At 41.8% G+C, this 20080-nt stretch overlaps 1 protein-coding gene across 8 annotated transcripts in view; it reads right to left on the reverse strand.

The window, feature by feature from the left end:
* Positions 1–20080, reverse strand: part of NPRL3 (NPR3 like, GATOR1 complex subunit) — a 46496-nt gene that overhangs the window by 15853 nt on the left and 10563 nt on the right. For 6 of the 8 annotated variants that reach the window (XM_050906309.1, XM_050906308.1, XM_050906314.1 and 3 more), the window contains 8 exons: positions 19834–19963; positions 16654–16728; positions 13529–13682; positions 12614–12695; positions 5245–5382; positions 4335–4491; positions 2415–2521; positions 1000–1129 (listed from right to left, as the gene is read on the reverse strand). In XM_050906309.1, the coding sequence (XP_050762266.1) occupies positions 1000–1129; positions 2415–2521; positions 4335–4491; positions 5245–5382; positions 12614–12695; positions 13529–13682; positions 16654–16728; positions 19834–19963 (973 nt within the window). Of the gene's footprint in view, positions 1–999; positions 1130–2414; positions 2522–4334; positions 4492–5244; positions 5383–12613; positions 12696–13528; positions 13683–16653; positions 16729–17798; positions 17842–19833; positions 19964–20080 lie in introns of those variants that run through there. The other 2 variants (XM_050906313.1, XM_050906310.1) reach the window with 2 other exon arrangements.

Raw genomic sequence — 20080 nt, forward strand, 5'->3', positions numbered from 1 at the left:
CTTTTCCCCTGCCTCCCAAGGTGGCAGCTGACCAGTACATACTATTGGGATTAGACGCTACATCATTACTTACTTTTATCTCTGATCATAATCTCTGCCAACCTGTAATTACAACAAATTCTTCTCTCACAATTGTGCCTGTGTGCGCAACTGATGTTAATCTTCCAGATATTTGAACAGTGGCTAAATTCATATAGCCAGCAAGTCATCAAAGTATGAAGGCTAGCAAACAACACTACAAGAAATCAGCTAAAGAAATCTGCCTGTGCTTCCTTTGCCACAGTGAGCTGTGTTCAGAGGTCCAAGCTTCTTCATCTGGGAACATAACAGTGTCAGCCAGGAGACCTCACGTTATTGAGCTCTTTGTTGCATTTCACCAGTTCCCAGAAATGCTGCAAGCCATGATCTATATGTAAGCAAAACAACAGCTCACAAATCCAAAATCCGTATATTATTATCCCAAATCTGAACATTAAAATGCTAATGCTGTAACACATGGACTTCTGTTGACTACATGCTGAGTCTACTTCCTCTAACAGCCTTTAAACAATTCCAGTTTCATAGCAAAAGCTAAGTGAATAGACAGTTTGCTTTTAAAACCAGATTGTGAACTTAAAGCAGATGGAATAGAATAAAATTAAATGTGATTGTGAGGAATCCACAAACTTGCACTCAGCCATACTAATTTATGACAGTTTTCAACAGACCAAATGGAGTTTCAGTTTTCCCTACTATATCACTCAAGGAAAAGAAACATTCTGATTTTTCTTTTAGGACTGCGCTTTGCTAGCACAGAGCATCCGCACAGCTTCACCTTGAACATCCCCACAGCTTTTTGGCATGTGGATATGAAACAACAAATCATATGGCTGGAAACACAGTAATTGGCAACTTCTAAACCTGAAATAGCAGGTTCCTGACTAGGTACTCCAGAAGCAACACCATTCCTTGTTCTCGTTAGCAGGAGAACGAGGAGCTCTTGTACACTCCCCATCTCACCTCCTGAACGGGCGGTGCGAGTGGATTCTTGAACTCTGAGAGTGACACCGGGAGGGAGAACTTGGAAAGCATCGACGGCAGGTTGTGGCCCCGGAACTGACAAGAAAATGCATCTGCTAATGGAGAATAACTACAGAAAAGAGGTAAAGGCAGAAATCAGTTTTATATTGCTGGTCGGTGTAACATTTATCCATTTAAGCATTACAGAAGTGCCAATTCCCAAATGAAATATTCTCTGTGATCTAGAAAAACAGTAAGGACAGTTTATGGCATGTTGCATCCTGCAAAAGTAAGCAAGAAGCATATGCACTTTCATCTTGGCGTTACATTCAGCTCCAGTACATTATTCAAGGCGTGGAGGGAATCCAGAGGAGAAAAATAAAATGACAAAAAGGCCAGACCTGCGCAGTCTCTGATCAAAGGAACAGGTATTGGGCAGTCAAGAGAAGACAGGGATGGGCAGGATAAACACATAATCTTTGAATATGCAAAATGCAGCTGCAGATGTGACTGTTCTCCCTGCCTATACTGACAGGACAAGCAATATGACTGATCAGAAGTAAAGGAGACTCAAGTTAAGTATCAGGAAAACTGTCTGTCTTAGGATTTCCATCTACAAAGGTCTTCAAGAACAGCACAGCCATATATGACACAGGCACAGTTGTTCCTGAATGACCTCAAGGTCCCTTCTAGCCCTATTTTTATACTTCCATCACAGAAGTTTTGATTTAAAACTATTTTCCTATAACTGAGTTCCAACACAGATTCTAAAAACGCCTCAAAATCCAACACAGAAAGGGTTGCCAATCTTCAGCAGAGCAAAAACACCCACCACTGCCTCCACATCTTCCTTGCATTGCCGCTGCCTGCTCTCAAAAGGGCCACATTGCCTTCTGTCTGCGAGAAGGCATATCAGTATAAAATGCCATCACATGAAACAATACAACAGTGATAGCAACACTACCCTGATTTGCTACTTTTGATTCATTTCAGGTGATGCTGTGTGCCAGATACACAGATAGTCCTATGAAACACTCATTTATTTAACTTAGTCATAAAGTACTTGGCTTTGTAAATGTTTCCATATTGCTTCAGGTTCATACAGCCTTTCTGATGTGGACATTCAGTGAGCAAGCGTACTAAAAATACTACAAGTAGCTTCACAGGCTAAATATCGCTTCCAGGGCCCACATCACTGCAGAAGCATATTGATCTGCTATGATGCTCCTCCCTACCGCACACAAACTCCTATATGGCTTTGCAAGTTCAGGCACATGTAATGGTTTGTGTTTTGTACAGTCTCAACAAATTCATACACGAAGATCCCACTCTGTATCCAGTAAGACAGGGACGGAAAGCATATCTGCACTTCTCACCACTTTGTTGCTACAGTCACTCATTTTTCTTCTACTTACAGACAGACACTGGCATTTGGAGAAAGCATGTAGACATTGTTTTCACACAGCGGATAAATAATAATTGCTTTTCCCCAGTAAACAAGATGTGCAGCAAGCTGGAAAACCTGCATTGAGAAAACAGGGAAAAATTAGGGGAGCAAAAGCAAAATTCAAACTCTCAGCAAGAGTTCCATACAATGACAGAAAAGTCTTGTTTGAGCTGAAATGAAAGAAAAATATTCCATTCCTTCACCCTGCCTTCAGAATAAATTCATGGTTTAATATAACATGTGGCACATCAAAAAGCATTTGACAAGGTTATGAATTTCCAGAGGTTTGCTTCACATTTCTAAGCAACTTAGTATTTCCTGCCTTAAAGGAATTTCTTCAAACTGTATCAATAGAAGTTTAGTTACTTTTCATGCCCCAAAAACCTATTCTTGTTTATGCAAAAAATGCATTAAGTGTTATACATGAAAAATAAAACAAAAGGATCAGCCTCTACTATGACACAAACATAAAGGAAACCAACACTGCCTTTTTAATGCACTGAGATATTTCAGTAATGAGTTACACAAAGTATTTTAATGTGTTAAACAAGTCAGTGGTTGTTAATGGCTCTGGATGAGCCACATAAATAGCGTCTACGAGACATAAAATCCAGCCTGTATCATTAGATGCATTTAACTTCGCTTTTTTGTGGAGAACAAAACTACAGAAGCAGTAGGGAATTTCCAGAGTTCATCCCATAGCTATATAATGCCAAGTAACACCACAGACCACTGTAAGCAGACCTGGAAATTTTATTACAAAACAGGACCTTTCCCTTCGAATAAGAGAAGGCATGGACCTACGATCTGAGTTGACAAGCCGTGTTCTTCTCCCCTGTCACACAGAGCATAGATCGCGTCCCCAAGTCTGAATCGACCCTTAGAAGCATGGAGTGGCTCTCCCCTCTCCCATATCATCGAAGATAATCATGAGGCCCGACAAGCAAAGGGCCACAATGACTGCAGTCATCCACAGTGGTCTCTCAGTGGCCTCGTGTCTCACGTGATCGCCAGCGTCTCATTCCCTCCACTGGCACAAACTTCCCTTTTCAAGGGCTCGTCACATCACCTTGAGCAATTCAGGTTGTCGGTACTGGAAAGGCATTCAGAAAGAGCTGCTGGCTTGGAGAGATTGGCTCAAAATTTTTGCCCGAGCCTAAACTAGAGCTTCTTCCTGGGACTCTGCAAAGTCAATGCACTAAGGTGAATCAAGAGGTAGGTTTGCACAGGCTTTCAGAGCTCTTTAGTAGAAAAGATCTTGGCAGATCCAGGGGAAGCAACGTATTTGGCCACAACAGCTGTAAGCTTTCACTTGCATTTTGGGTGCCTCCATTTGCACATAGACATCAACGTGCCAGAACCAAGACAGACTGCTGTGGTGTAAGTCAAGAGTACTATTTGTTCTGGTTTTAACTACCTAACGGGAAGACACAGAGAAGACAGAGCCCCTCTTCTCAGAGGGGCACAGGGACGGGACAGGAGGCAACACACACAAGGTGGAAGATGGGAAATTCCCATTAGATATGAGGAAAATTTTTCACTCTGATGCTGGTCAAATGCAGAATTTGAACGGACAAGTTCCTGAGCAGCCTGTTTTAATGGACTTGCTCTGAGCAGTGGTGTGGACTAGAGACCTCCAGGCACCCCTGCCACCCCACAGCAATCTGTGATTCAGATGTGGCTGCAGGACTGTCGAGCACTGTGGCTGCACCGCTGCCCTTCATTTCTCCAACCTTTCCCCACGCTCTAAGGCTCGCGCTTTGTCTGTGCACTCTGCTCACACCGAGAGAACTGACATGCTCGTGTACCACAGAAACCCACTGGCACACAGAAAGAAAACACCTCGTGATTTAAAAGAATTTCAGCTGCCGCTGACAGTTCCCCGTACCTGCAGCAATGCCAAGTCAGCATCTTGAGCCAGTTGCTGCAAATTCTTCACAGCAGAGGTAGTTTTAATTACTCTCACCAGGGCAGGAGAGCAGTCCAACGGGAGCTCATTAAGCAATGACTTCTCATCATTTAAAAGTAATAAGGCATGGTAAGGCCTGCAGAAAAATAGAATACATTTACACAGTAAACTGCAGCTTTTCCTGAAGACTTAGTTATTCCCAGACTGTGATACCTGGGGTCAATCTACTGCTAAAAAAGAACTTCTAATATCATCCTTTTGCTGTAAGTTGGTTCAGAATAAGCTTATTTTTATGTCACAAGGTAAGATGCTCCCTATAAAAAGGGGATAGAGGGTTATATGGTAACTGGATGCCCCAGTGACTAGGAAAAAAAGATTGCACTGTGCTGGCATGCAATTAAGCCTGGAGAACTAGTCTGAAAACTGCTCATCTGCATTACTGAAATACAGAATGGAGTAGAAGAAAGGAAGAAAGCAAGAGTTAGTTACTTTTGCAGGTAAAAAGCTGTAAACATGGAATGCAGGAAATAAGGTATCACGGGGCCTGGGTTCTCTTTCTTCTAATAGCAAAATTACTTCTGGGTCAACAGATTAAATGAACACACAATTCCTCTGACTGGAAACAGAGCAGACCTCTCTTGCAGCATCACCTCAGTACAACCACCTAATGTTAACACAAAGGCTGTGGCTTCACACTGCCACGCATACAGCAGCATCACGGTACCACGGCATCACCTTCAGGGAGTGCTGTCTCAGCCCATGCCCCCACCACCGCCACAGCTCAGTGTCACGTCATCTCCCCAGCTGTACCAGCACAGACATTTGTGGCACCACACTTGGAACTGGAGGAAGGACCAGCCACACTCTAAAGGACAGAGCTTGCTCTTACCTGATAGATTTCAGGCTTCTCTCAATTGCTTCAGGGGGTATGAAGTTTGTGGCAACATAATGGATTTTATGAGGCAGGCAGAAACTCACTTCCAGCCAGTTGTTGATATGTAAACGGACCACCCCTGTTGTGCAGAGACTAAAAAAGGAAGAAAACAAATATATAAAGCATTTACCATGTATAACAAATGAAAATAGTGGTCCAGATTCACCCCTGCACAGGAATCGCATCAGGACAAGAAAAGACTGAATGTACCCTGTCTATCCCCAGACTGGCCAAGGACCAGCTGATTCCTAGCTGCAACGGCTTCCTTAAGTTGTGCTTACAGAGCATTATCCCCTACAAGGCTTTGGGGGGATTTGAAAGACTTCACCGCACTCATCTTCTGCTCCCTCTGCTCTTAACATTGCAGCAGTATCTCAAGTTAAAAGAGTTTCTTGAAGATCTACTGCAAGGCACTGGAAAATTTCCTAGACCAGAGCTGCAAAAGGGCAAAGATGAATTGGGCACAATGTTTTCACCTCCAATTTCCATCTTCCTCTGCAAGGAAAAGAAAAGGAGATGTCTGTACTGAGCAGGGGGTGTTAGGAGCAGCACATTTCCACAATAACGGACTCCTTCGGTTCCGCTTAGGTTGTTTATTTCCTACAAACCTGCTCCTGCTTGTCACATGAAATCACAAACGTGCTTGTTAAATGGTTTCTTCATTCTAGGAAACCACAGGGACTAAGCTAAGCCTTTAAGCTGACTTCAGACAACAGGACTGGAGTGGAAATGATGAACATCTCAGGAATGACGATAAAGTCTGACCCTTGTGTTCAGCCCGAAAGCAACTATAAGCCGCTTTTTACTGAAAAAACCCAGAAAGCTGGGAGATTAGAGCAATGAACGTCATTCAGGTAGTTTTACAGAAGTCTGTAAATGTAGACAACAGATGAAATATACCTAGGTAGGTAACTATATTTACTTGAAAATGGGAAAAGATACCATAAGGGTAACATACCGTAAGGAGCTAAGCTAGCACAACCTTGAAAACCTGCACAACGCTGCCCAGCCCGCAGGCAGGAAACGCTGGCCTGCAAACAGCTTTGCTACAGGCAGCAGGACTGAGCAGGGAGGAAGAGGCAAGGCCCACCGCATCTTGTCATGTATACTGAGTTAGGAACACATATAAACTGCAAAGTCAATCTTAAGCAACAGCTAATCTTGTCTACACTGGAGAGCTGAATTTCTCAGTACGTCCTTTGATTTTAAACTTTGTTCCAAAAGAATTGGTTTTGGCCTAAAATAAAATTTCAAAGTTTGCACTCTGAAAATTCCAGCCTGAATTTTAAATTCAAGTGTGTTGAGACTCGCAATATGACTTTTGTGTCGATAACGCCCACGAATTTCCCCTCTACACAAAACAGATCTAAAAACATGCCAGGAACAGGCCAGGAGCAAATACATGTCTTGGAAACTCTTTATGTGGTGATTTAAACATTTATACCTAGCATTCAATTGTAGGCCACAAACTAACATGCTCTTTTTCAAGTTCATCTGGTTGTATACAGGGTTTAGAGAGACCTGAAAATTCAGCTTTAAAACAAAAACATTGGGTAGCTTTGGCTGCCAGTATAACTATTCACCAAACCACAACAGAGTGGTGAGAGAGCAAACACAATCCCGTCCTGCCTCGTGCGTGATCAGGCTCATTAGGGAAAATCTCACTGCAGACAATGCTTTTCAAAAGCAGAGGCCATGGTTTTGTTCTCAAATCTTGCACTGACCTCTGAAAAATATCGATTTTTCAAGTTGCAAATGAAGCAGATACTATATACGTTTTCCTTTTTTTAAAAGGAACTGAAAGGATGAATCCACTGTCTCTCTGGTGCTACCACCTCATGTCTGATCAGAGGCTCCAAACCCTGAAGGAACATGCAAAGCACAGCAAACACCTCCGTTTTTCTTGCATTAAATGCTGCAACTCCAGTAACACTGCTTATCCCACCAGACATACACCAACTGACAGATAAAGCTGGATTCTCTCAAAATACATCAAGGTAAAGGGCACTCTGAAGCAGTGGTTATCCACACTATCTACCGGGCCAAATACTCACAAGAGAAAACATGACAATAAATGAACGGGACAAGTGAGTTAAGAGACTACCTGAAAGCTACTGGGGTTGTTAAAACAGGTTACCGAAAAGAAGCAGAGATACATGAAAACATGAAACACTTGCAGGGATATTTTCCCTGCATAGTTTAACATTCAGGAAACAGAAAAAAATAGTTGGTTCCTTTCATTTGTTGGTCCAAGTGCACCAAGGCAGAAGCTTTAATTACATAATTACACTCTCCACAGCATAATTTTGTCTACAGTGCACTATACAACAAAGCCTAGAATTAAAGACAACAAGAAAACCAGATTTTTCAGTTCTGATCTGGATCTTAATTTCATTCTTCTACATTTGCATTCAACTGTACAACTTCAAGCCTTTATTATGGCTTTATGTACATGATTTCTCCTTCACCTGCCCCTCCTTGGACTGAAAATAATTTAAGTCTCTAATAATTTGTCAAGGAATAAGCTACATCACCCAGCAGCAATGTATGCAACTGCCCTTAGCCAGCCAACAGAGTTAAATAATTTCACCAAAATATACACAAAGATTCATGCAACATGAAATATAGTCAAGGCACAGAAAGTGAAGTTTGGATCCACATTTACCTTCATTTTTACAGATTCCCCATGAAATCATCTATTTAGCAAGCTTTTTACTGTGAGCCTCACAAATTTCCAAGAGCTGGCCCCAAGCTCTTTGGCTGGGGACCAGCACACCCAGAAGCCACCTTCTTTTAGGGGCAGAAGCAGAACGGCAAAAACCAGCAACAGAAGAGAATATCAAGAAGACAAGTTTTCAAAGTCGCATCAGGGAGTCATCTAGCTCCAATTCTCTTTATTCTTCTTAACCAACTAAAATTGTGGAGCAAAAAGTCCAGGAAGATGCAGGACTGTGGGAAGGTGAGCACACTACATCAGCTGCGATGCACGCCATGAACCTCAGGGACACAGTTTAAGTAGCCCCTGATAGGAAACCTAGAATTGCACAAAGATTCAAAGGTGCAGTAGGTACACCAGGAATTTACAGAAGGCTCTCTTTTGTTCTTTGCTCATTTCCTAACTACTCTTCACATTCTATGAGGATTTTTTGCAGTGTTACCGCACCCTGAGCTTTTTCACAGAGTTGACATTTTCACTGAACTATCTGCTGTAATTCCAAAAGCTCTTTTCAGAGCAGTTACGTACTATATAAGGGTTGTTTGGCCTTACATGCATTACTTTATATCTATCTATACTGAATTTCATCTGCTGTTCTATCAGTTAACTGGTATCCAGAGACCTTGCTGCAACTTTTCCTTTTTCCCACAGACTTCAAGAGTAACTGGGCAAAAATAGCTTCATTCCCCATACTCTAACTGGCTCTGAAACCCTCAAAGACATTCCATTTTATCCCATGAAACCGTAGTTTCAATATTTTTTTTTTTTTTTTTAAATCTCTGGTTAGATAATACATGATGAGCAATACTGAGGGATACATGGTGAGGCATTAGGATACTGAGAGGGCATATCATGGTCTAAAATTGAGACAGGGAGAAGTAAATAGGAAAAAGCTGTTTAACGTCTCTCCATCATAAGACCTATGAGACATCTTATGATACTAGAAGGAGCAAAGTTCAAAAGAAATAGAAAGAAACACAGAAACTAGTTAAGCCATGGACCTCCTTATCAGGGGATGCTGTGGTTGTTAAATATTTACTCTGGCTCACAGGATTGTGGACTAATTCCGGGAAGTGAGATCAGCTGAAGGCTGCTGAATATACAGAAACCACCTCCAGAGCTGCAGGAAGCTGGGGAACATTTTTGGGAATATCACTGCTCTTTTGCTCTATTCTGCTCTGCCCTGCACAGCGACTGAGCCACTGCCCCAAAATGGGAACCTGAAAGTTGGCCAGTATCCCACAGAACTGCAGCCTTCTTTTTCATAACTATTAGCAAAACAAAGACAATCCCACCTCATATTTTATAAAGTGTTATGAATTTTTACATATACACACCTCATTTTATGTCTATCCTGTTTATATCAGAAATTAATAATATGTTTTCTAGTTTGGTGGAGGTGAGCTTGTAGCTTTGGAGTTTGTCTATTTTTGCTAGAGGTTGTGACTTCTTAGAGCTTTGAAATGATTTCACATTTCCTTCTAAAGGACACATTGACCGTCCTTTGATCAAATAACTGTAGTTGGTTTACATTTTACAGTACAGCCACACAAATCACATCTGATAATTCATTAAATCTCATATACTTATTCCACTTCTCCCTGAGCTGCTGAGATAGGCTAGATCTACCAGTCAGTTCAAATCCCACTAGGCTAAAAATGTATAAAGGCTCTTTGTGTATTAAAAAGAAGAAACAAACAATCCAATCCTCCCCAAAAACCTTCCCATACTTTCACTTTTATTCCAATATAAAGCTAAGAGAAGTTTGCTAAAAACAGACAGGCAGTTAACTAGTATCAAGCTAACATATTATCTGAAGTTGCAGATAAAACTCGGTGAAAGCTGTCTTAATTCCCTAAATTGAACACTGGCTTAAAAGAGACACCCATTTTAACACTGGTAAATTTGTCAGTGCTGGAGGTACTGGCAACTGCACTTTCTTGGTCCTAAAGCCATTGCTTTTTGTTCCACACCAATGCTGGAGTTTGGGGACAAGATGAACGAAGACTCTCAAATCTATTTTCTGAACTAATCAAAAAGAAACATTCTAGTTTTCTCCATTAGAGTCAAAAAACGTGCCAGGAATTAGATGTTGATTACCTCTAAACTGTCAGTTTAATAATACTCCATTACTATAGCAGCAACAGTGTTACAGTCAAGATGACCTGGCTATTGATTCCTGCCTTATAAAATACAGGCATTTCATTCAAAACGCAAGGGACATTTTGAACTACCGAAAGACTCATACACTTGTGGTTTCGTACAAACCAACTTGCTAAGGGACATGTTGGGTCTTGCCTGAAATACCTCAGCACCATCTACAGGAAACCAAGGGCTAGACAGCACCTCTGGAGCAACCGTCATAATTAAGAGGCCTTCGACTGGAATTGCAGAAATCAGCAGACACTAGGAAATGCTGGCTTGAGCGAATCTCAAATGGAGACCTGGGTTCCCATCTGCAATTCAAAGTGCTCTCTCCACTTTACTGTGCTGTTCCCCTATGCCAAAGGCTATGCCAGAAATCTCTGTAAATTTAAAACAGCACATTGTCACTGCATGCATTTGAAGACTTAACGTTCCCAGCAGTCTTTTCTCCTCTAAAAGAAACAGGCCAAATCTTTCGATCTTTCCTCTTAGGTCATTCTCACTCCTCCACACTCTCTAGGTGGCCCGAATCCTTCTTGAAATGTGGTGCTCAGAACTGGATACAATATTCATGACAGCAGGGGCTTTACAATCCTGAGCGGGATTGGTTCCTATCTTCCAGACAAGACTTTTATTTTATGCATTCTTGTCTATTTGCTTCTTCTGCAATCCCATGTCACTTGTGATTAACCCTCATTTCATACAAGACCACACAGACTTCACTCCAGAGCTGCTGCCACACAGGAATTCATCTTGGAGTTGCAGAATAAAAATCCTATTTCTAGACCATTTCTTCCACCTTACCAAAAAATAATTTAAATCCTATGCCTGCCTGGCAAGGTGCTGCAGCCCCTCTCAACTGATCTGACTGCAGATGTAATAAGCATATTTCCTATTCTCTCATATGAGCCATTAATGGAAAAATACTGCAGAATACCACCTTATTATCCAGCCAGCCAACGACACGGTTAACTACTCTTCAAACAGAGCTTTCCAATCAAATGCACAGACGTTTTCTATTTTTACCAACACCTTATTTCTTACATTTGCTTATGACAACATCATGCAAAAGTGTCAAAATATAGCTTGCACCACTTCTCCCCCCTCACAACGCCTAAATGAGAGAGACACTGCCTTATTTTACATCTGGGGGGCAGCACCAACGTGTGTTTCTCCGTCGTCAGTCTATTCCTCCTTATGTCATGGAAGGGTCGCATTAGCACACTCCATGAGCTTGGGCTGTATGTTCCTCCCGTCACAGCTAAATGCCACAAGATGTCACTGTGTCGCTATAATGTTTGGAAACAAGATCAGGGTTTGCCCAGTCACAAATACATAGCCCTAGAGGAACAGAAAAAAGTAAGTAGTAGGTGAAGTTTAATATTAGAATTACAGGCTACATAAAGAGTGCCTTCTTTTAAACTTTAGTACAGGTTTTGTGCGAGTTGTATCAAATAATATACAACATTCCTTCCAAACAAGCTGAAATTCACAGCTCTTGAACATAACAAAGAACAGCTTATTAGAAGTTTTCTAATGTGCTTTGCAATCATTAACTTATTTAGGCTCTCAGTGCCTTACCTTACAGGGCTTTGCAATTATTCCCTTTGTACAAGGCAAACTGCAATCTAGGGAGGCTAAAGGGTTTGTCTAATGTCATACAACGTGCTCTGCAGTCGATCAAGGAACTCCAGAGTAATTCTCCCGAGCCCTGACAAACACCCTAATCAAGGGGCACATCATCTTTCCCCCCACCAAAACCTTCTGTGCTCCTTTGTCAAGGTCTTTCACCAAGCGCATATCCTGAACAGAGGTGTCTGCTCTGCGTGAGGGGTCAGCGCTGACAAGCTGTCAGAGCAGAAGTACACTGGAGGAGGTTTGTGCCGGCCTCTGCTGAAATTCAACACTAACACCATATTACTTTGAAATCCTTGCCAGAACTTTTAATCCAGTCAAGAAACAGCATGTTACACTTTCCATTCTGCTGAAAGTCTCACCACCTAATCCAAATTCACTGTCCAGACATGCACAGTGTAACCAAATGAAGCCAGGGCAGTATCTGACCTGCCATCAGTGCTAGATGTAGCATTTTTCTCTTAGCTGCATGTTTAGAGCACTTCTACAGCGATATGATATTCATATTATGACACTTTTCAGTTCTACAATTCACTTGTCATTATGTGCCTCTGTGCTAAGGAAGAAAAGAATAATTCTTAAAGCTGTGGCAGACGTCACCAACTTTTAAGAACCATAACATATCCAAAGGGAGACCAAGGTAATGATAGGATAGCAATTCTGCAAACATTCTGCCTGACAGCTAGCCTTCACATTGCTCCACCTGGTCTAAAACCCAAATCCCAATGAGTCAACAGCATGAAGAGGTCGATAATATCCTAAGGAACAAGGCCAAGAGGTTTCAGTGAGAAGCAGCATACTATGAGCTTGGAAGAAAATCCCACTTACCTGTCATATGTCTCTTTGAGATCTCTGGCCAGTTTGCACTTGGGTAGGATGTGATGAAAAGGTGACTGTGGCCCTTCTGTGGCTATGGAAAATTTCAAAACAAGAAAGCAAACAACTGATTTCAAAGCAAAGAGAGTTTCCTCTTCCCCCACTAGGTATCAACCAGTATCTCAGGGACAGAATCCCTATCTCTTTAATCTACAATTATCTTTCAAAGCTTTTACAATAACTCGAGTTACGTGTTTAAATAATAATAGTGAATTATTGCCAACTTGTCCTAAACCTCAACTCAGTTAAGCACATGTAACTGTGAATTTGACAAGTGATGATTTTAAGTGGTTTTGTTTTTATACGTTAGCTTTAATTTTTAATGCTTGCAGCAAGATGATGCATCACTGTCAGACAGAGTTCACCTTAAATAGTGCATATTATTATAGTAAATTGCTCTGAAGTACAGTCTATAAAAGTGCTCTGTAACTATTTGCTAGCCATGGTAACAACACGTAAGAGTAAAGTTTCCACACAAGAAGTCTCGTGACTCAGCACACAGCATTAAAGCATGGGAAACTTGCTCTAGGTTGGGTGAAACAGGCTACATAGGAGTTCTTCCATCTCGGCCTGACAGGCAGATCCAGATGTGATGGTTCAGTGCACGTTCTCCAGTGATCGCGCTGAACTGAGTTAGCAAGGAAAGTAAACAAGCTACTTCACTTCTAAAGCTGACATGTCTGCATAGGGATAGTGATCTTGGATGAGGCAAAAAGCTGTCAAAGGCTGTCAGAATGCTAAGGAGCACCAAAACTTGTTCATACTGATCCCAGCCACAAAAGAAGTAAGAAGGCACAATCAGCACTTTTCTAAAAGAAGTGCTCCTGGACAAACATATTCCTGCACAAAGCTAAGCTCAGCACTCACCTTCTGACATAGCAGACACTTCATCCTGAATAGCTAAGATCAGCTTGGCCTCCCTGGTCAGGTATTGGCAGCGGCGCTCCTCGTGCTGCAAGACTATGGCGATTCTTCGGGAGAGGTTGTGTAAGCAGTTTATCACGGATGGATCTGCATTGGCCTGCAGGCAACACAGAAAAGAAACAGGTCGGTCGTTCAGCCACAATCACACATATGGAACTACAGTGATGGATAAGTAGTCAAAATCATTATCTTCAGTAGATATCAAAAAGTCAGCCTCTTTGGCAACGGGAAGAAGAAAGGAATTTTCTCTAGCAGCAACACAGCAGAAGCTCAGAAATGTCCAAAGGTAAAGAGAAGAGTCAGGGATTTCTAAGCTTGTCTATGTGCATCAAATGAACACAGCACCTGGAGCATGATACTCCTCTCTGGTTTATTTTTTCCAGTTGTTAACAGGCCTTCTGCTAGCAGAGAGACCAAAAGAACTCCATTTCACACAGTGAGAAAAGAAAGTGTCAAGCTATTTGAAAAGGCAGAATATCACGATGTTCAGGTTAAAGTCACTGGGAGTATAAGGACTGCAGTGCCTTTAACATAGCCCATTCACTCCATGTTGCTATACTGATGTTTGTCTTACATACTGACAAGACAGTAACTAGGTAAGAATTACCAGCACATGATCAACAATTTGATCCCAAGCCAGAACGAATTTGGATTTACACTCCCAAACATTTCACAAATATGGCTTATTACTAACACTGCATTCCTGCAAGTCCCAGAATGAAAGTACTAGAAAAATCTATCGTGTAAGTACAGCTGACAAGGGGCGGGGACACACACACACACACACACACACACACACACACTCTCAGTGGCTCCGGTCTGAGTAAGCAGTCGCTTCATGTTAAGACATTTAAAGGAATTTATGGTTCTAGCAAGCGATAACTTGGCATGTAAACTAGCAAACCATGAGTCATCATTTTTGGACTCCACTGTTCTTGCTAAGTCATGACACGTTGGTAACCCTGAAGCTTAAACACAGCAGGATCAGTGCTGATTATAGCATTTGGGACTTTGCCTGCTCTGTCTGCCCACTGCAGATGGACTCTCATCTTTATCTCAGAATGCCTCCACCCACCCTCTGCAGTGCACTACACCATGCTAGGAAAAAATTTCCACTTGCTTCTTGCACAGCACCTTCCAGAAACTTGACAGCTCTCTATGAACTAAGAGTGTCTCATTTGGCAAATACGATTTAGTGCTGCATTACACACACAATTACATCAGTATCATCACCGTGCCAAAATGCAAAAAAAGCAAGTTTTCCCAGGAGAACCACTAGAAATTAGATTCTAGAGAAATGTGGACGAGATATAGTCTTCATTGCACTTCACCAGCTCTTGCAATATTGTGAATGAAGGAGCATTGGTTTCAACACTTCTGCTTCCACATGACTCAATGTGCATGAATGTTTGTGTTTGCATGTGCATCTACACACACTTAACTGCAACCAAAGCATAGTGCTTTACCAAAACACCAAAACAACAAAATTCTTGAAGCTAATGTCTCTTAATGTGTGAAATCTAAAATCAACTCCTGTATTGCAAATTCAGCACTTCCTGACCTAAGAATGTCCCAACGCACAAAAACACAGGATCCCCAGCAGAACTCAGTGAATGATTTCACTTGATTCAGACTGATTGCTGGGATAATTCTCTTGTGTGAAACCTTGCTCTTCAACTGAAGACAAGCCATCTGGACTGTGGCCATGTCCATGTTAGTCACCACTGGAAAGCCAGTGGTAAGGAAAGTACTAGTGCTAAAAGGAAAAAAAAAAAAAAAAAAAGGTCATTTCACAAGCAGGGAGCTGGAGGCTTTTAAATCATGACATTATATCCAGTCAAGCAAAAAATCAACCATTTCCATAAAGACAGCTATTCCAACTCCCTCTTTTATTTTTAAAATGTTTCTTCATATGTGTACATGCCACAGAAATAATATGGCGGCTCCACAGATGCAACCTCTGGGCTGGGAAGAGAAAGCCAGAGCTCAGAAATCAAATAACGCTTGAACATAATGAAATTTCTAGGGTTTTATACCACCTAATTAGCCAAGCCAGGATCCCTTAACACAGCTACCAACATCTAGTCAATACAGTAGGCCTGAAAAGAATTCCAAGCAAAAACTACATATTTGCTCCAGGTTCTTGCTGAGCATCAAAACCTACTTACTCTTCACTTGTACCTTCTTCTCATTTAGAATGCTACAGCCGCTGCTCCCTGGCACTCTCCCTTGACAATGATCTCATTGCTAAGAGGAGGCAGCTTTCAAACACTGTCCATTTAATTATAAAAAAAAGCCTAGAGGCACTCAGCAAAGGCACATGTGTCTCTATCATACAGCATGAGTAAGGGCTCAAAACAGTGCTGTTACGAGCCAGAGTAGGTTTCTGAATGACTCTGCACTGAGCAAGCTTGGGCTGACCAAGGCCATGGTGGGGACCTGACTCTTAAGGCTGGCCAAGCATGAGCTACTGTCCACGCTGCCTGCTGCCTCTGCTTCTGGAGCAGAACTGACCACCAAGGTCCGAGCTGCATGGAGTCACAAGGGCTCGGCAATGTGCTAGTGCAGCTGTATGGATTTGCTCCTATCCTGGGCAGGAGTAAAGCGGTCACGTACAGAGAGCAACATCTGACACACAGGGCAGTCAGACCCAGGCGGCCTTCTTGCACAGCTTAGCTGGATAAGCCTCAATTGCAGGGTCTAGAAAAATCACAGCAGATTACCAGCGCACTAATAACAGAAGACAAGACACATACAGGACTTGCAACTGGGTTCATATCTATTTTGCAAAGTGGTTTCTTGCATGCCTTTACACTCTGAGTATTTAAAACCAAAAACTCTAGAAAATGTCCTGAAGAGAACTGTACTTGTTTTCCACTGGGCTGAAAAACTTCCCACTTGTCAGTGTCGTATTCGACATTGTTTAGTTTTGTTGTTTCAAATTAAAATATCCCAATGAAATCAGGCACTGAATGTTTTACAAGAGATTACTGGAATGTGAGCCTACTGCATTCTCATATGTATCTGAAGCACATCCCACTGTCAGATGGAATGAAGACAGTCCTTACCCTTAGTGCAAACACCACATTGAAGAGAATCATAGTGGGCATCTCTCTCTTTGGTGAGGGATCAGTTTTGGATACCTGAAAAACATTTTTTTAAAAATTCCATAGGCTAGTGTCAGTTGGATCCAGTAACAAAGGGAAAAAAGAAAAAAAAAGCCCCCCCCAAAAAGCAAAGCCTAACTCAGTCAAATAAGAAGTTTGCTAAGAAAAGAGAAAAAGAAAGCAGACAAATTATATCATCAAATTTGACTTGTAAAAAATAAAACTATGATTTTTTTTTTTTTATTAAAGTGTCACAATTACTCTACAACACTGCCTATTCTGAACAACTGTGAAGACTTAAACCAAAGCATTTTGGTCATGACCATGGAAATGAGTATCAGTTAAGATAGCGGTCTTATTAGGTGTCTTTACTATTGCATTTTAGCATCATTAGGGACACTAGGTTTAAATTCCTTAGCACAATTGTCATATATATTGTTAACTAAAGAGAAGTCCATGGATTTCTCATCCCAGGCCACACCTATTCCTTCCTTTCCTAAAATCCCCATTTGGTTTGCGTCATGTTACAAACTGTTGCTTTTATCAGAAAAAATATGCTCTAGAACTGCAGTACTAAAATAAGAGGTTTGATTTTCCCTTCCTGCAGGATTTCAAACACATTCTCCAGGCCCCCCTATTCTTTCTGCAGCAGAGAGCTTCATCCCTAACACAGGTACAGACTTTCTGGTGGGGACGAACAGTGGAAGCCAAGACAAGCAAGTTGAATTTGCACATCTGAGACTAACAACGCTGAATCAAGCAAGCGTCGCCACAAGATGGAGCACAAAATCCAGAGGACATTCCTGCCACCCCCGAAGCTCCCTGCTGAACACCCGTCCAATCCCAAGTGAAAACAGCTATAACCTGCCAGGCCAAATACCCTGCTAACCTAGTATTCGGTCTCTACCCAACATATGTGCATACGTAGCTAATGCAGCATCTGAGATGGGACAAATGCAGAGAAGCTGGCAAAAGCAGAGCTGCATCCACCCTTCCTGACAGGTCCCAAGCATCGGCAACGAACTGCTCAGCAGTGAACTCCGAAATCTGAATGCTTTCACTCAGTAGTCTTAAAAATTAGAGAAACTAAAAGAAGCAATACATACTTTTGTTTTTTCTAAAGTGTAAGTGAAGTTCTATCAAAAAGGCAGCGATGGGAGGGTGGTAAAGCCGATTTATTGTGTTTATTTGTTCTGGAGTTACAGGTTCCAGGATGTCTTGTGAACTTCAATAAAGACTCAAAAGCATTTCCAAGGGTAGGGACTGATCCTGTTCCTTCCTTAAAATCAAAGAAACTACCACCATTAACATCAATTGGGATACAGGCTAGATTTCATATCACCTCTTGTCCAGAAAAAAGAAGAAAAGACTAAGCTGGAAAAGAAAATGCTGAAAGAATTTGAAGAATTCAGAATATTGCTACATAAAAGGTGGTCTGGCATACAGGATTAAATATTTGTGCTCTTGTAACTCCTGAATCTCATCTGAGTAAGAATTTGCTGAGCTGTCCCGTGGATTAACTTACTGCAGTATGAACTCTGAAGAAACCCAAACCAGAGACTGTCAGGTTACTCCAGTCACTGCCTTTGCTCCATGGGAAAGGAGCTCCATCCAGCTTCCTCCTAACTGCAAAAGGGTCCCAGATTTAGACTCAAATGACCTAGCAGAGATGGCTGCCACGTCTAGAAGATTCTGGACACTAGAAAGTTCTGGGGTGCCTACTGGGGTGATAAGACACACCCAAAAAGAAGATCCTGCAAGAAGTAACAAAAAAGTGTTTACAGCACTTTATAACTTTGTTTATTTACCCAGATGCAATTTTATTTAGACAAATGGAAAATGAAGAGACATTTCATGCAATTAGGATAAAACTGACTGGGAAGTGGAGAGAATGTATAATAGTATGTGGTGAAAAAATGCAAATACAAATTTTCAACCTCATTTACACCACATTTAGGAAGTTGTGCCTTTTGGACGAGATTAGCAAAATAAAGGAATCTGATACTGTGAGAGAACAGGCCACCGCTGTCAGTGCCCTGAGGGCACCAAAAGGTCTTAATGGCCCTGACCAGCCCCAGTTGGGTCTCCCCACACAAACCCTAGCCCATGACCCAGGAGCCCCATATTAAGCTCGGCCCTGGGCCTGTAGGTGTGCCTGTCTCCAGCCCTGTCTCCTGGTGATCCTCTGTCTTATTTCTCGTAGACTCATGACTGAGTTTCAAAAGTGGAACACTAGCATCTTTTGATGCTTGAGGCCAGCTCCACGCTTGGATTAAAGCAGTCTGGTCCTCTAAATATCAAGCAGCAGTTGCCCACAATCTGTTTGCACCTCTAATTATAGATAGAAAGAATGATAGAATTGGCAAGCAGGTTTTTTTCCTGAAAAAATGAACGACTTAGTAATATTTCATGAAAAATGAGACCAAAGCAGTTCAGTGACAGAGATCAGTGTCAGATTCAGAAACTACCAAAGCCTAGATCATTCTTACAGTCTATCAGGAAGAAGGAATGTGACAGGGAATATTTTGCACACAGAAGCATGTAAATTCTTTCCTAGATTTAAGCAGGACCTCTTCCGTAGCCTAGGTGGCAACTGCTTTCATTCCAAGCAGCTAAAACACAGGCCACGGAGCAAGATCTCAATGCAAACAGCAGCCTCACTTTGTCCACAAGAAAATTTTAGACCTCTTTCAACATCCTACCTATTCCAGCTGAGCCTTGTGAATCATCTTCAGCCCCAGCAAGAATTAAAACCCAAACAAGGCTGGCGTGGCTTCTAGCATTTGTGAAGGTTTTGGGTGGGTTTTTAACTGCCATACTAATTAGAGGTGCTAAAAAGCTACCTTGCAATAACTAACACAGTGAGAAACAGCTTTTTGAGCTGGACTGCTTAGTATTACTTCTCTTTACCCACACTGCTTTTCTACAGTAACCAGAAGGGGGTTTCTGTGAATTACTGACACAGCTCCCTCAGTTTGCCGCTCACTGTATTTATTTGGAAGTAAGTAAAAGACAGCTTTGAGCATCAGGAAGTAAAAACAGGATCAAAAGCCAACACGCACATTTTGAATTCTAAGCTTCCTAACTAAGCCAGGCAGTTTGTAAAGAAGGCAGGTCCCCAGAGTGGACCTTGTACCGTACCTGTCCGAGGGCATGCTGAAGCAACGTGGGATGGCCAACAAAGCGAACATTATCAATCTTCAGTTCAAACTTTTTGCCACACATATCTGACTTGGTAGCCAAAATTGTTGCCAGGATGACATCCGAAAACCTTGAAGAGCAGAAACAGAAGTTATTACAATTTTCAAAAAGCATATCCCCACAATGTTCCTCCAAATACAGATATATTTAACCCGTAAGTTTTTAGAGTATTGTAAGTTGTGTCTAA

This window comes from Gymnogyps californianus, chromosome 15 (assembly GCF_018139145.2).
Source record: "Gymnogyps californianus isolate 813 chromosome 15, ASM1813914v2, whole genome shotgun sequence".
Classification (NCBI taxonomy): Eukaryota; Metazoa; Chordata; class Aves; order Accipitriformes; family Cathartidae; genus Gymnogyps; species Gymnogyps californianus.